General features: G+C 45.4%; 1 protein-coding gene across 6 annotated transcripts in view; it reads left to right on the top strand.

Annotated features, from left to right (window-relative positions):
* MEF2A (myocyte enhancer factor 2A) overlaps positions 1 to 17,750 on the top strand; it is a 141,751-nt gene that overhangs the window by 80,411 nt on the left and 43,590 nt on the right. For 3 of the 6 annotated variants that reach the window (XM_050967146.1, XM_050967145.1, XM_050967148.1), the window contains 2 exons: positions 13,878 to 14,015; positions 17,139 to 17,358. In XM_050967146.1, the coding sequence (XP_050823103.1) occupies positions 13,878 to 14,015; positions 17,139 to 17,358 (358 nt within the window). Of the gene's footprint in view, positions 1 to 13,680; positions 13,813 to 13,877; positions 14,016 to 17,138; positions 17,359 to 17,750 lie in introns of all 6 variants that reach the window. The other 3 variants (XM_050967147.1, XM_050967149.1, XM_050967150.1) reach the window with 2 other exon arrangements.

Consider the following 17,750-nt stretch of genomic DNA (forward strand, 5'->3'; position numbering starts at 1 on the left):
AATCAATTTGCAAACACTTAGGTGATAATAAGGTAATAAGTAATAGTTAGCATGGATTTGTCAATAACAAACCGTGTTAGACCAACATTATAGCTTTCTTTGACAGGGTAATAAACCTTCAGGAAATGGTAGATGTGGTATATCTTGAATGTAATTGGACAAATTGGGGAAAGTCCGGAGAAGAGCAATAAAAAGGATTTAAAGGTCTAGAAAACATGACCTGTGAGGGAAGATTGCAAAAGTTGGGTTTGTTTAGTCTGGAGAAGAGAAGTCTGAGAGGGAACATAAGTTTTCAAGAACATAAAAGGTTGTTACAAGGAGGAGAATAGGACAAGAAGCAACCTCTGAGGATAGGACAAGAAGCAAAGGGCTTATATTGCAGCAAGGATGGCTTAAGTTGGACATTAGGAGAAACTTCCTAACTGTCAAGGTGGTTAAGCATTGGAAATAAATTGCCCGGGGAGGTGTTGGAATCTCCATCATTGCAGATTTTTAAGAGCAGGTTGGACAAACAGCTGTCAGGGATGATCTAGATTAATACTTACCCTGCCATGAGTGCAGGGGACTAGACTAACTGACCTCTCAAGGTCTCTTCCTGTCCTTCGATTCTAAGATTCGATGCAGAATGGTTTAGGTATAAGGCTGTCCCAGCTGCAGCCACTTCCCAATCAGCCCAGCTTAGCAGCTCCCCACCACAACCTTCCCCCAGGGCTGTTTTAAGCCCTTCAGGGCAGGAGCGGGGTAACCACCCTGCTACAGTGCCCCTTTTTAATCTTCTGGGCATTTCAGCATTTAATTAGTGTTAGACTGGGTAACATCAAATTCTTCTTCGAGTGATTGCTCACATCCATTCCAGTTAGGTGTGCGCGCCGCGCGTGCACGTTCGTCGGAAACTTTTTACCCTAGCAACTCCAGTGGGCCGGCAGGTCGCCCCCTGGAGTGGCGCCGCCATGGCGCCCAATATATATCCCTGCCGGCCCACCCGCTCCTCGGTTCCTTCTTGCCGGCGGCTCCGACAGTGGGGAAGGAGGGCGGGTGTGGAATGGATGTGAGCAACACATCTCGAAGAACAACAGTTACAAAGGTGAGTAACCGTCTTTTCTTCTTCGAGTGATTGCTCACATCCATTCCAGTTAGGTGAATCCCAAGCCATACCTAGGCGGTGGGGTCGGAGCGAGAAGTCGCGGCATGGAGCACAGCAGATCCGAAGGCCGCATCCTCTCTAGACTGCTGGACCAGGGCGTAGTGGGAAGCAAAGGTGTGGACCGATGACCAGGTCGCTGCCCGACAGATTTCCTGGATGGGCACACGGGCAAGGAAAGCCAGCGACGACGCCTGCGCCCTGGTAGAATGCGCAGTCACACGGCCCGTAGGGACGTGGGCCAAGTCATAGCAGGTCCTGATGCAGGACGTTACCCAAGAGGATAACCTCTGGGAGGAGATAGGAAGCCCTTTCATGCGGTCCGCTACTGCCACGAAAAGCTGGGGGGATTTGCGGAAGGGCTTAGTCGTCTCCACGTAAAACGCGAGAGCCCTACGGACATCAAGCGAGTGGAGCTGCTGCTCCCTGCCTGAGGAGTGAGGTTTTGGGAAAAAAACCGGGAGGAATATCTCTTGGTTGACGTGGAAGGCTGAGACCACCTTGGGGAGAAAAGCAGGGTGTGGTCTCAGCTGCACCTTGTCCTTGTGGAAGACCGTATATGGGGGGTCTACCACAAGAGCCCGGAGTTCCGACACCCGTCTAGCTGAGGTGATAGCTACTAGAAAGGCCGTCTTCCAAGAGAGGTAAAGCAGGGAGCAAGTAGCTAACGGCTCAAAGGGGGGCCCCATGAGCCGGGACAACACCAGGTTAAGATCCCAGGTTGGAGCAGGGGGACGGACGTTAGGGTATAAACGTTCCAGCCCCTTAAGGAATCTAGACACCGTCGGGTGGGAAAAAACAGAGCGACCATCCGCACCCGGGTGAAAGGTGGAGATAGCTGCTAGGTGGACTCGTAACGACGATATGGCCAGACCTTGCCCTTTGAGGGACCAAATGTAGTCTAAGATGTCGGCTACTGAAACTTCCATAGGGCGGAGATTTCTCTCCACGCACCAATAGGAGAAGCGCTTCCATTTGGCCAAATATGTCGCTCTTGTGGACGGCTTCCTGCTGCCCAAGAGCACCTCCCTCACCGGCGTGGAACAGCGCAGCTCAGAGCCAGTCAGCCACGCAGGAGCCACGCCGCTAGGTGCAGCGACTGCAGGTCCGGGTGACAGAGGGTCCCGTGCTCCTGGGTAATCAGGTCCGGATGAAGGGGCAGGGGGACTGGGTCGGCTATGGTCAGGTCCAGCAGCATGGGGTACCAGTGCTGTCTGGGCCATGCCGGGGCTACCATGATCACGTGAGCCCTGTCCCTGCGCACCTTCAGAAGGACCCTGTGGACCAACGGGAATGGGGGAAACGCATAGTACAGGTGGGTCGACCACTGGATGAGGAAGGCATCCGCTATCGACCCGGGCTCCCTGCCCTGAAAGGAGCAGAACGCTTGGCACTTCCTGTTCCCCTTGGACGCGAAGAGGTCCACCCGGGGATAACCCCACCTCCGGAAGATGGAGAGGGCGACGTCTGGGCGAAGGGACCACTCGTGTGACAGGAAGGATCTGCTCAATCGATCCGCCAGCGTGTTCCGTACTCCGGGGAGGAAGGAAGCCATGAGGTGAATGGAGTGGGCTACACAAAAGTCCCAGAGTCGTATCGCCTCGTGGCACAGGGAGGAGGATCTGGTGCCGCCCTGCTTGTTGATATAATACACAGTCGTCGTGTTGTCGGTGAACACCGCGACACAACGACCCTGGAGCTGATGACAGAACGTTTGACAAGCAAGACGGACCGCTCTCAACTCCCGCATGTTGATGTGTAGCCCCACCTCCTCCTGGGACCACAGGCCCTGCGTCCTCAGGGTCCCTGCGTGGGCCCCCCAGCCGAGATCTGAGGCATCTGTTGTTAGGGACACCGAGGGCTGAGATGGGTGGAAGGGGAGACCCGCACACAACACTGACTGGTCCAGCCACCAGCCGAGAGAATCTAAGACCCTCTGGGGGATCGTGATTAACATATCTAGTGGCTGTCTTGTCGGCCTGTAATGACTGATGAGCCACAACTGGAGTGGCCTCATGCGGAGCCGAGCGTAATTGGTCACGAAAGTACAGGCCGCCATGTGGCCTAACAGGGTTAGACACGTCCTCACTGACGTCAGGGGGGCTGTCTGTAGTCGTTGCACGATTGCCGACAAGGCCTGGAACCGCTGCAATGGCAGCAAGGCCCTGCCCACAGTGGCGTCCAGGACGGCCCCGATGAATTCCACCCTTTGTGTGGGGGCCAGGGTGGACTTGTCTGTGTTCACCAAGAGGCCCAGAGTGGCGAACATGTCGGTGATCACACGGACATGGCTGCAGACTTGTTGTTCCGACGTGCCCCGAATCAACCAATCGTCCAGATACGGGAACACGTGGATACGACTGCGCCGAAGCTGCGCCACAACAACTGCCATGCATTTCGTAAACACTCTCGGGGGCCGTGGACAAGCCAAATGGGAGGACTGCAAATTGGTAATGCAGAGACCCCACAACGAAGCGAAGGAAACGTCTGTGGGGTGGCCAGATAGCAATGTGAAAATACGCGTCCTGCATGTCGAGGGCGGCGTACCAGTCTCCCGGATCCAGGGATGGGATAATGGTCCCCAAGGAAACCATGCGGAACTTCAACTTCACCAGGTACTTGTTGAGCTCTCGCAGGTCGAGGATAGGCCTGAGGCCTCCCTTGGCCTTGGGGATCAGAAAGTAGCGGGAATAAAACCCCTTGCCTTTCTCGTTCTCCGGCACCGCCTCTATAGCTCCTTTGCCGCGGAGCGTCTGCACCTCCTGCCGAAGGAATTGCTCGTGAGAGGGGTCCCTGAAGAGGGACGAGGAAGGGGGGCGGGGAGGAGGAAATGAAACAAACTGCAGGCGGTATCCCGACTGCACCGTGCGTAAGACCCAGCGGTCTGATGTTATTAGGGACCACGCTGGGAGGAAAAACGAAAGGCGGTTGGAAAACGGGGGGAAAGGATCCATTGGGGAAACTGTTACTGCGCCCTCGGGCGCACCTTCAAAATGAAGGCTTGGGTCCAGGCGGGGGCTTAGAGGAGCCTTGGTTTTGCCCCCCTTGGTTCCCCGAGTGCCTGCGCCTTCCGTTCCTGCCGCGGCGCCTGTTAAGGTCCTGCCGCTGGCGGAACTGGGAATACGGCCTGCGCTGTTGTTGTTGTTGCTGCGGCCGGAAGGGTCTGCGTTGCGTCACTGGTGTGTGCATCCCAAGTGACCGCATGATGACTCGGTTGTCTTTCAGACTCTTGAGTCTGGGGTCTGTCTTGTCCGAGAATAATCCTTGGCCTTCGAAAGGAAGGTCCTGTATAGTGTGCTGGAGCTCCGGCGGAAGGCCGGAAACCTGCAGCCAGGAGAGGCGACGCATCGTTACACCCGACGCGAGGGTACGGGCAGCCGAATCCGCAGCGTCCAAAGAGGCTTGCAAGGACGTGCGTGCGACCTTCTTGCCTTCCTCTAAGATGGCCGTAAACTCCTGACGAGCATCTTGTGGAAGCAGCTCCTTGAATTTATCTGCTGCCACCCAGGAGTTGAAGGCGTATCTGCTTAACAGGGCCTGCTGGTTGGAGACCGTGAGCTGCAGCGCCCCAGCCGAGTACACCTTACGGCCGAGGAGATCCATCCGCCTGGCCTCCCTGGATTTGGGGGCTGGAGCCTCCTGGCCGTGACGCTCTTTATCGTTGACGGATTGGACCACCAGGGAACACGGAGTCGGGTGTACGTGGAGGTACTCGTATCCCTTAGAAGGAGCCATGTACTTCCTCTCGACGCCCTTCGCAGTGGGAGGAATGGAGGCCGGAGACTGCCAGATGGTGTTGGCGTTGGCCTGGATGGTTCGTATGAACGGCAGGGCGACCCTGGTGGGAGCGTCTGCCGAGAGGATGGTCACAATAGGGTCCTCTACCTCCGAGACCTCCTCGGCTTGCAGACTCAGATTTTGGGCTACTCGCCTGAGGAGGTCCTGGTGCGCCCTGAGGTCCAGCGGGGGGGGGGCTGTTGGAGGAGGTCCCAGCCACCGCTTCATCAGGGGAGGAGGATGAGGAGACCCCCGGCAGGAGAGTGTCTAATGGGGGGTCTCCCTCGGCCCTCGCCTCTGCCTCAGGAGCCAAAGCGGAGTCTTGATGCTTGGACCCTTCCTCCCCATCCGGGGAGGGAGGGGGGCGAGACAGCGAGGCTTCAGGTGCCCTGCGCTCCGCAGTCGCCGGCCTAGCAGGGAGCTGTTGGGGGCCCTGGGCCTGATGATATGCCCAGGGTGTCCAGAAACCCCATTGCTGCGGGCCTTGGTCCTGCTGTGGAGGCTCACTGAACAGCGCCGCCTGCCGGTCGGTGCCCAGCGCGTACCCACTGTCCGTTAATGAAGACACGGACGGCTGTCCAGAGGGCCATGGCGGGGCGGACCCTGGATGGTAAGGGTCCGCGCGGGCCGGCACGGGTGATCGTCTCGGTGCCGGGGACCGGTGCCGGGAGTCGTATCGGTGCCGGGACCGGGACCGGGTTCTGTCACGGTGCCGGGATCTGGACCGGTACCGGGCGCCGCTTCGGTGCCGGGATCGGGACCTGCCACCGGTTCGGTGCCGGGAGGTCGACCGGGACCGGGACCTGCCACCAGCTCGGCGCCGGGAGGTCGACCGGTGCGGCGAATAATGTCTGGATCGGCTCCTGGAATCGCGGTGCTGGTAACGGCGGCTGGAGTCTGACCGCGATCGTCTCGATGTCGACCGGCGCCGCGAGTGCGACCGGTACCGCTGAGGGGAGCGGTGCCGGGACTGCGAGCGGCGGCGGGATCTGGAGCGACCGTGACGTCGGGACCTGGATCGAGAACGTGAGTCCCGAGACGGTGCCGACATCATAGGCTTGCCTCTGGACACGACCCGCACCGGAGGTACCGGGGGTGGTAGCTGAGTGGGCTCGGTCATGGCTATGAGGTCCCGTGCCGAGGCGAAGGTCTCTGGTGTGGATGGCACCACTATCTCGACCCCAGATGTCATGGGGGAGCTTGGCGGCACCGGACTCGACGGACCCGCCGGGCCCGGAGTCGACGGTGCCGGCGGCGCCGCGGCCGATGTTGAGGCCGGGCGCTCCACTCGGGTCTGCCTGGCCGGAGTAATGGACTTCGACGGCCTAGGCTCTGTCCCCGGTGCCGGAGAAGGTCGGTGCCGGGGAGTCTTCTCGGTGCCGGTGCGATCCGGTGCCGGCGCCGACATCACGGCCTGCGAAGCCGCCGGGTCAAGTGCCGCCTCCATAAGGAGAGTCCGGAGCCTTTGATCCCTCTCCTTCTTAGTCCTTGGCTTAAAAGCCTTGCAGATGCGGCACTTGTCGGATCTGTGCGATTCCCCCAGGCACTTCAGGCACGCGTCGTGGGGATCGCTGGTAGGCATGGGCTTCTTGCAGGCCGCACACTGCTTGAAGCCCGGCGAACCAGGCATGAGCCCGGTGCCGGGTGCCGGGAAGGGCTAAGCCCCCGGCGAAGAACTATTTACAAACTACTTATCACTTAACTACTACTATCTACACTTAACAATCTAATTAACAACTACAATAAAGATAACGATAGAGAACAAGGAGAGCTAGGGACGTGGAGGACAGCTATGCCGCGCTCCACAGTTCCAACGACCGACACGGCGGTAAGAAGGAACTGAGGAGCGGGTGGGCCGGCAGGGATATATATTGGGCGCCATGGCGGCGCCACTCCAGGGGGCGACCTGCCGGCCCACTGGAGTTGCTAGGGTAAAAAGTTTCCGACGAACGTGCACGCGCGACGCGCACACCTAACTGGAATGGATGTGAGCAACACATCTCGAAGAACAACAGTTACAAAGGTGAGTAACCGTCTTTTCTTCTTCGAGTGATTGCTCATATCCATTCCAGGTAGGTGTACCTTTTGGTGTCCACAATTCAATAAGGATGTTGAAAATTTTGAGAATGGTAAGGGGGTGACCTGATTATGGTCTATAATAGAGACCGCCTTCGGCCTGCGGCCTGCCAGGTAACCCCCTGCAGTTAGTTTACCTGTCGCTTCCACAGGTTTGGCCAATCACAGCTCCCACTGGCCGCGGTTTCCCATTGCAGGCCAATGGGGGCTGCGGGAAGCAGCCCAGGCCGAGGGATGTGTAATACAGTAGTATTATAATATGATGTACTGCTTTTACATACCTGTTATAGATTAGCGGCTTCTCTAACTGACCTCTTCCCAACTGTACAGGAGAAAAAGGCATTTTTCATCTCCAATATAGCAAAAGCATTAAATGTTAAGAGTACAGCAGGTAATTTGTTAGGTCTTGTAATTTGATGTTACCCAGTCTAACACTAATTAAATGCTGAAATGCCCAGAAGATTAAAAAGGGGCACTGTAGCAGGGTGGTTACCCCGCTCCTGCCCTGAAGGGCTTAAAACAGCCCTGGGGGAAGGTTGTGGTGGGGAGCTGCTAAGCTGGGCTGATTGGGAAGTGGCTGCAGCTGGGACAGCCTTATACCTAAACCATTCTGCATCGAATCTTAGAATCGAAGGACAGGAAGAGACACTGTTTATACATTTCAGTGAGGCTTCTAGTCTTGGCAGTCATACAGAAGTTGCAAAATTAAATGCATCATTCCTTGTCCTGTAGGTTACAAGCATTTGTAGCCTGCTTTTAGGTTGCAGCCACTATCTGCTTAGCATTTTTTGCTTAGATCAGAATGTAAAAGTTTGATTACTAATGTAGAAAAAAGATTTTCTTTCACTGAGTTATGGGAGTAATATTGTCTAGTTAGTATACTAAAGGTATTGTTGTTAGGGTTGGTCCTGATTAACATCTTAATGATCTCAAAGGAGTGGTAAACAGTTTTTTTTTAATGACAGATGCAGTTAATCCTGTAGCTGGAGGAGTCATGAGCACCACTGTGGACTGAGAAGAAATATTATCAGACATAGAGCTATTAAAAAGCACAAAATTGTGGAAAGTAACATAATGAGGTTAATCAAGAAAAATGCAGCTAATACAATAAAATCAAACATAATTTTGAAGTACACTCATTCAGTGAGAGAATTGTGACATTGTAGTACAGAAAGTGATAGTAGATAGTAAAATAGATATGCAATGCAATATGGTTGCGGAAATGCCAATGTAATTTTGAGTTGTGCAAACAGAAGCATAGTGTTACTGAGCCAAGAGGAATTCATTTGTCTCTCTGGTTTGACCGTGCACTTGGAGCCTCAATCTTTTGGATGGAAACTTAGGAGGAAAATGAAAATAGTACAGATTTATTGTAAGGACTAGATATACTCCTAAAGTAATCTAGAAAATAGGATGTGATGTAGGGCCAAGCAGTGATGAGGTATGTGCAGGCAACCTTAGTTCTGGAATTCTTAACTTCTGGATGATTGACTCTGCACCTTAACTTTCTTTTATCATAGCTGTTCATATGTAAAAATAAATCTCACAGGGAAAGTAGGGAAAGTCTCATCAAAGGAAACCTTAAAAATGGACTGGACAAAGCACTAAAAATGCATGCTTCTGTGACTTGACAGGGTCCCAGTGTTCCTCTCCTCACCACTCATTTGATTCATTGTTGGCCTTGCGTCCTCTAATTGTGGGGACTAGTTGCTGCTTTTCTCATTTTTGTGAACTTCAGAGATTTTGCTTCAGAAATGCACAAAAATTCACTTGTGCTATCTGGAAAAGCTTCAGAGTGTGCAAGATTTAAAAGGAGGTTTTGGACACTGCAGATGTTATATATCTGCCAGCAACTGTGATAGGTAATAACTGTGAGGATGTCACACATCTTTGGAAGAAGAGGAGGCCTGGAGTTGGGGCAAGGGTTTGTGAGGATAGAGTTTAAAGGGATGGTGGAAAGGTCTGAATGGGAGATGGAAGGAGATGATCCCAGGGCTCAGGTTGGAGGGAATTGATGGTTCTAGTGACTAGAGTCTAGGAATTACAAACCACAGCCTCTGCATGTACGTTACTGATTAAAGTCAGATCAGTAGCTCCAGAACACAATTACATTTTTATAATCGTCAGTCCACTTCCTCCTGGATTGGTGTTCACATCATAAATACCACCATTGCAATTAATACTAATTGACATTCTTGTAAATTTTAGCAACATAATCCAGGATTGAATAGGGAAACTATATTATTTTTATGCCTAGTGAGAAGTCCTCCGGATTAGAGTTTTGGCAAGTTGCAAGGTATGGAGTGAGCACTGATGCTATCAGTGTTGTGTATTTCCTGTAGGGGAATTGACCAAGGTGTTCTATCTGGCACGTATCAGAAGCATTTTGCTTAGAGTAAAACGTCGGAGAAAGATTCAGCAAAATATTGGAACATTTGTACTGCTGTCTAAACATAACTTTTGAACGGTTTCTGGTTAATCCATCACTAACATCCTCATATTGTGTTTCCTCATACCAGTCATTACAATAAAATCAACACAAAACCATCAGTCATTTAGTTACATATTTTATTTTTACATGGTGGAAGAAAGCCATTTTAAAACTTCTGAGTCACTCTCTTATCAGCATTTATCACAGCTTGCTGGGGCATTTGTACAATGTCTTTATTTGTAACACAGTTAAGCTATTGGTTTCACTAAATATTAATGTATATACAGATTCCACATCTGCTATGGTTTCTTCTAAATACTCATGGTGAATTTCTTATGACAAGAATCTTGTAGTTCTCTAATCTAATCAGCTAATAAATGATCCAGAATAACATCCAAACTACAAACATGTATTTATTGGATCTCAACATAGTGGATTAGGAAACAACCATCAGAAAAGGTTTTCAGAAATCTTTTTCTGGGAACCAACAAAGAAAATAGTATAGATTTATTGTAAGGACCAGATATACTCCTGAAATAATCCGGAAAATAAGAGTTAGTATTCTTTCCTTATAATGCTTAAACATTCCATTACAGAACATAAAATGAAATGTTTCCCTTCCCTCTAGTAAGAATTTTTAATTGTGTATGCAAAAATACCACTATAAGTAGTACTCTTTTTTGTTTTAGTTATCATGAATTGCAAAAGCTTTAAGATTTTGTTTAGTATCATATATGTATTTTGTGTGTGACCCCATCTCTATATGCTACCTAAAGATTATTTGGTATTGTTTTTTTTTCTTAATAAGCTTTATTTTCAGGGGTCTACAAATTTCTCAGTCTTCATGATCGTATCTAGAAAGAATTTTGGGAGGATTACTTACTTACATTCAGTGTTGAAGTAATAACTTTTAGTATAGAAAATATGGAGGGTGGAGCCAGCACTTGTTTATGGAATGTTTCTTTCCTGCATACACACAGCTTGATTCCCAGTAATCATGACCTTTTGTGGTTTTTTTATTGAGCAGGAGCCTGTTATCATATCTAACTTTGTAGCCTGTGAGAAAACTGAGGCTGGCCTGTCTCCCAGAGGCCTCGCCTGGCCTTGTTAACAGATTACAGCATTCCACTTGTTAGTACCAGCCATACAGGAGAAACTTTTTACTATTATGCTACTGGATAGTGATAAAGTAGACAGTCTTTTTATGTTAGTTAGGTCCTCAAAGTGACAGTTCATGTTTTGGTGATAAAGAAACAGAGCTTTGGATATCAAACACAGACTTGGATTTATCTGTAATAGTGACCCATAGCTTTAAGTTCTCTAACAATGACAGGAACACCATCTGGAGTGAAGGTTTCCAGAATCTTAAAGTGGAGATACTGAGGCATTTTACTTCCTCATGAGTCAAGGCAGAGTTAACCCCATTACTATCAGAATAAAAAATAACGATTGAAAAAAGGGTGAATGCATTCTTATATATTTAGCCTAATATGTACACTTTACGTTAATAATTTGTTTAATTTCTAAACTTCAGTGTTGGTGGACAGCGCTGGTGGGTATGCATTAAGAGAATTAAATTTTGAAGTTTCCACTTAAGCTGTACTGATTATTTGAGCATTCTGAGAAAGACAGACACTTATGAGATTCCTAGATTTTAAGTGTAATTACTATAAAACATTTGACAAATAATATTAAATATTATAAAAATCAAAACTTTCACAATATTTAAATATAGAGTATAAAATGTAGGCTGGAGTTCACACAGATAACCACTGTACATTTCTTGCAGGCTGCCTTTTTCTAATTTACTTATATATTGAATACTACTTCACTGTAACATGTTTTACTGCTGCTCCTAAAGGAGTGCTGGGCACAGTTTTTATATTCGGATCCATGTACAGACGTAACCTATTCAGATTCTATTTATAGATTATAAAGGTTAAATGTAATCCAGATTATACAGTGTTAACATTTTCCCTGCTGATACCAAAGTGTAGAGGATGACAGCCTGAACTTGTTGAGAAGGGTTGGAAGGAATAACAGTCTCCGACCTTCAAAGTCCTAAACAGCAGCTCCTTGTATGGCTAAGTCCATGTAAGTGTCCACCTGATTGGTTAAACCAGCAGAGATCAATGCTGTGACAGGTGGTTAGAAAAAACTACACCTGTTTCCCCCATATGCTGATTTAGTGATTAAATTTTTGTGGGAGTTCCAGTCAGTGTGTGTGGGCTACGCAGCACATGTCAAGTAATTTGAGAAGGAATTATATCTCGCCAATGATGACCTGTGATCTTTGAGAATCTCTTATTGCATAATTGAATTTTGTAAAGTATTGCCTTACCACTAGGAAGTGTAATTAAGCAATCTGTTGCTTACTAACAAAATACTAAGTAAAAATCTTTATTTTTAGTGGAAGTGTAATAGGTTATACACAATTTTCTAGCTTTATTCATATTCAGCATAAGCTGAACAGTTCTCTGAAGAAATTCAATTACATATGATTGTACAGTTTGTCTGCTTATGAAGCTGCTAATGTGGATCCTTTCACCATAAGATCTGGGCACCTTATTCTGTTTGATAAAGAATGGATATATACTTTTATTAATCAGAAAAAAGAAGATAATATTTAAAAAAACCTAACAAATAATTGTACTGAGATTCTTCTTCTAAAAGTAGATTCACTGTCAATTGTTGAATGGAAATTCAAATGATGACAGAACCAAATACCTTTCAGGTTGCTTAGGAAGCCTTGAGAATGCAATACCTCTGTGGTACATGGAATGACAGGTAGCTCTGATTTTAATTCTGTGCGGTTGGGTTTTCATTTTTAAGACCAAGACAAGTTGGATAAAGATACGTTGTCTGTCCAAATGAAGATTCTCTCTGCACCACTGTTCCCTCACATACTTCTGACATTTAAGTGTTTATGATTATATTTCACTGACAAATTTTCTAGAGGTAGAAAACTTAGAGATTCTATTTAAAACAAACAAAAAAATGAGCTTGTTTGCTATGTGGATTTTCTGAACTTATAATACCAAGGAAAAATAAACATTAAAGAATATGAATATACTTTTCAAGATCTTAAAGGCAAGAGACCTGAAGTTCAAAAACCTGTTTCCTGGTAGCTGATTTCATAGCTGCGTAGTGGGGAGACATGTACATTAAGGGGATGTTGATGCAAGTCCATATTTAGTAAACAGGAAAAATCCCAACAAAGCAATCGCATTGAAATTAAGTCACCGCAGAGGATATGCATGTGAAAAAAGCTTACATTTGGAAAACCGCAGTGTCTTAGAAAAGGATTGCAAAAATAAAAATGATTGCATTTTGAGCATTGTTCTTCTTGGATTGTCATGTTCTATGCAGTACTTGTTTTCATGTTGTATGCTAAGTGACTGAAGTCCAGGAAAGTATGTGCCTTAAGTAATCAGGCCAGTTGTTACATATGTTGTTAAATCCATTCAATAATACAGTCATTTGGAAATTTTACTCACTATATTCTACAGTTAATTTTACTGTTTTCTAGTGAGAATAGAACATTTGGGAAGCCAACATTGATATTTTATTAATACAAAGCAAATAATTTATTTTTGCATAACACCCTCCTTACAGATTATACTATTTAAAAAAAAAAAAAGCCGCTGCACTGAATTCTTGTGCTAATATGGGAAGTACCTTTTTTTACTACTACTAACGGTTCTAACCTCTTGCTGTAGCCTTCCAACGTTAGTTTTATATATCAAACTGCTTGGTTACATCAGCCGATAGTTAAAACAAATGCTGGTCATAGAATTCCTGGAGGCCAAAGTAATGATAGGTTATAGCAGGGATCGGCAACCTTTGGCGCGTGGCCTGCCAGGGTAAGTAGCCTGGTGAGCTGGGCTGGTTTGTTTACCTGCCGCGTCCGCAGGTTCAGCCGATCGTGGCTCCCACTGGCTGCGGTTTGCCGCTCTAGGCCAATGGTGGTTGCGGGAAGCTGCGTGGGCCGAAGGATGCCATGTGCCGAAGGCTGCTGATTCCTAGGTTATAGTTACTCATGAGATGAGAGCTGGGAGAGGCTGTGCCTCTAAGTGCACCTTCCATCATGGTGCCCTGTGGAGCTACTTATTTTGAAAGGTCTAGCTTGTCTCTTAAAGTGAGTTGCATTTCTGACAGTTTTATATAGTTTCAGTGGCTCTGAATATGATTCAGCTTACAAAAAGTCTTGGCAAGTTAGTATTATTTGTGTGTGAATTTTCCAATTGTATTTCAGACTTTAAGAAAAAAAGGCCTTAATGGTTGTGAGAGCCCTGATGCTGACGATTACTTTGAGCACAGTCCACTATCGGAGGACAGATACAGCAAACTAAATGAAGATAGTGATTTTATTTTCAAGCGAGGCCCTGTAAGTACTTTTATTTTACCTCTACTTTTTATTTGTTGATTCTTTTTATTAACTTCATTATTTAGGCTCTGAACAAGAAGGAGCACAGAGGGTGTGACAGCCCGGACCCTGACACTTCATATGTGCTCACGCCACATACAGAAGAAAAATATAAAAAAATTAATGAAGAGTTTGATAATATGATGCGGAATCATAAAGTCGCAGTGAGTACTAAAGAATGGCTTGTGTTTTTATTATGTGCATGAGAACTTTCACAATGTTTTGCTTACCATTGAATACCCCAGTAAAGATAAGATGGTTTAATTGTTTACGAAGCAGAAATACCTATTCATTATGCATGTATGTGAGAGAATTCTGAAAGTTATGTGAAACTATCATGTAAACTAGGAGTTCTTAAACTTCCCAGGGGGTCTGTAGCTCCCTTCCTGTGCTCCTGAAGTTTCATACTTGTTTATGATGTTCCTGACTCCCAGGAACCCACTCCCCTTTCTAGATGCTGCCTAAAACTTTTTTTTCCCCCCAAAAAAAACTAGGATGGACTCTTATCCTGAGATGTAAGGTAACTTAGAGAGATTTTAAATTTTTTACCCCTCTGCAATGGAACAAGGTTACAACAAATGACAAACAGCTTTAAAAATATTTCCTGGGAAGATGCCCTCATACAGAGAATTTGTTCTCCCTATAGTAAATTAGTCAATGGGTAATATCTTCAAAAGCACCTGACTTAAAAGACAAAGTCCTGTTTTCAAAAGTGATGTAAACACATAGATTCCTAAAGGTATGTAGGTGATTAAAGAGGTAATAGGTGCCTAGAGGGATTTTGAAAAGTACCTAAGCAGTAAGACCCCTGACCCTCATTAAAATCCCATTAGCTGCCCATCTACATCTTTAGGCACCTAAATACCTTCTGAAAATCTCACCCTCAAGTGCCAACGTCACTTTTGAAAATAGACGTAGGCACCTAAACCACATAGCCACTTCTTGAAATTTTTACCCAATATCTTGTATGGTCAGAAGACCTCCCACAGGCCATTTTACAGCTATGAATTCCAAAAGCAAACCTGGCCAGGGCATGAGTCCTCACATCAGCACCAGCAAGACTGCCTACTGCGCTTCACAATTTTGTATACATATAAGTATAACTGTTCTAGGGGCCATGGACTGGTTTAGTGGAGCATTGATCTTGAAGAGGAATTAGGGGGTCTCATGGTTCAAGAAATTTAGGTACCACTGTGTAATTTATTGGTGTGTGTTTGATGGGTCGGGGGTCATATTAATTCCTTTTTTTAAAGTAAATTAATTTTGCTTTATAGAATAAATCAGAAATTGAAGAATATGCCAAAGAAAAATATTGCCTCCTAATGAAAGTAATTTTGAAGCTCTGCTACATCTTTTCAGTTGTACATCATTGGATTTGTTGTGGCAATTAAAGTGGAGTGGTTAGGTTCCTCTTAAAATCTACATGGAAACTGAGTGATTTAATATACAAGAGGTGACTGTAGTCCCCAGCTGACTCTCTAGTAATGGAAGTAATTTCTTTGTTAATCCACATCACTCTGGATTAACTGTGTACTGTCAGTCTTGATACTCACCATTAGTTCTGTCATTAGGCTCTCTATACTTGCACACAGGCAATATCTTTTGTCCCTCGTTGCCAATTTGAAGAATCCTCTCTCTGGTTTACATCAGTGGCCATTTGTTGTGTCTTTGAACCTGAATCCTAATGGTAGTTCTTTAGATCAACTTGAAATGTTAGATATTGAGAAGTGGTGTGTCAGGGCATCTTCTCTAGGTCTGAGTTCTCACGAGTAGTCAGTCTTCTAGTATAGTCTCTAAGCTGCCCCCTCGTATAGAAACATTAGCTTTTCAGATATATTTCTCTGGCTCCACTGTGTGCCATGAATTCCAGTCTGGAAAAGTTCCCATAATTAGAATGACTGATTAAAATTGTAAACTTTAGAACTCCCTATGTTTATTTACATATGGTTTAATTTATAATGGCTATGGTTTTATTTCCATACCCGTGGATCATATAACAAAAAATAGTCCCCTAGCCTTTATGAAAGACTTTGTGCTGACTGCTGTCAAAGGAGAGGAAAGACAGATAGCGTGGAGTAGTTGGTCATATCTAAAAGCCTACCCACTAAATGGGATGGCAGCATGAAATGTGGGTCTTCACTGTAGCAGTAAAAGTTGCTATCACTGGGTGCTTCGACATATAAAGAAACACGTACAAGGATATTACTCTACATTGCCTTTGTTACATTTTTGGAATCGTTGAAGGTGTTGCCTTGTGCTGCTTGAATGTAGTGTATGTTTAAAAATTTAGTGCAAAAATAATTAATTTGTCAGATATTAAAAAGTTCTTTGTGGCCTGCATGTAAAAATAAAATATCAATAATACAGCTTATTGGATAGATGTTTACATATGGAGAGTGCCTTCTTAACAGATTAATTATAGTTCTTATTTATATAAAATTATAATTTCAAAAAATTTGGTTATCCTCCTATTTTCTAAAGCTTATTGGGTATTAAATGTGTTGATATTGGGAATGTATGTAACTAAGAAATAAGGATTCAATCAAAATTTCTGTATTCAAGTAATTAGCACTCTAACATGTCACTAATTTACAGAAATTCATTAGTATTCAGGTAAATAGTTCTGTATACTATAGAATGTATTACTCTGCTACCCGTACGCAGATGAAAAATTAGCTAATCAGTTTTGGAATAAACCTATTTCACTTCTGAATTTTCTAGGCTGTAAAAAGTATTTGTGGGTTGTTATAGATAAATTCCAGATACAGATGGATAACAATAGTAATGCTTTAATTTCAATGTCAAGGTTGTCAGAAAAAAGATACCGTTACTAACTTTTCTCTTTTGTCTCATTACTGACTCAGTTTTGTTTTATAATGTGCATGTTTATGTATTCTTACATCTTGAGGATGCAACAAATTCATTGATTATTAAAATGTATAGCTTATCAACTGGCTTTCTGGTATCAGGAATCAAATGTTAAATAATGGCAGACTTCTGATTAAAGTTAATGGATGAATATCAATAAAATATCTCTGGTCTAATGTTTGCAAACTGTAGCTCTCAATATACCCAACGTTGATAAATGACCTTATTGAAATGTATCTTTAATTAAAGTACTGTTAGATCACAATACCCGTCTCTTCAGAGTGGATGTTTTATAAGTGTGCATTTTTAGAGTAATACAAAATTACTAAACTAACATAATTAATCTGACTTTATCTCAATATTATAGCCTTGACAAATATTATTGTGCAATATTAATATGTTCTTGTTTTTGTTTTCAGCCTGGCTTGCCTCCCCAGAACTTTTCAATGTCTGTTACGGTTCCAGTGTCCAATCCCAATACTTTAACCTACAGTAACCCAGGGAGTTCCCTTGTATCCCCATCACTGGCAGCCAGTTCATCATTAACAGACACGACCATGCTCTCCCCACCTCAGGCCACATTACATCGAAATGTATCACCCGGAGCCCCTCAGAGACCGCCAAGTACTGGCAATGCAGGTAAGATTTCAGTAGTGCTACATTTCTTCTTTATTCTCCTTCAATTCCCATAAAGCTTACATTATGAAAACTAGCAAAACTGTATGCTGTAATTGTGATTTCTTGTATGGATAAAATCATAGAAATGTAGGACTGGAAAGACCTTGAAGTCATCAAGTCTGGACCCCTACACTGGCAGGATCAAGTAAATGTAGACTATTACTGACAGGTATTTGTCCAACTTGTTTGTAAAAGCTTCCGATGATGGGGATTCCGTGATCTCCCTTGGAAGCCTGTTCCAGAGTTTAACTACCTTTGGAGTTAGAAAGGTTTTCCTAGTGCCTAACCTAAATCACCCTTGCTGCAGATTAAACCCATGAGTTCTTGTCCTATCTTCAGTGGACATGGAGAAC

Source organism: Gopherus flavomarginatus, chromosome 9 (assembly GCF_025201925.1).
Source record: "Gopherus flavomarginatus isolate rGopFla2 chromosome 9, rGopFla2.mat.asm, whole genome shotgun sequence".
In the NCBI taxonomy this organism is placed as follows: domain Eukaryota; kingdom Metazoa; phylum Chordata; order Testudines; family Testudinidae; genus Gopherus; species Gopherus flavomarginatus.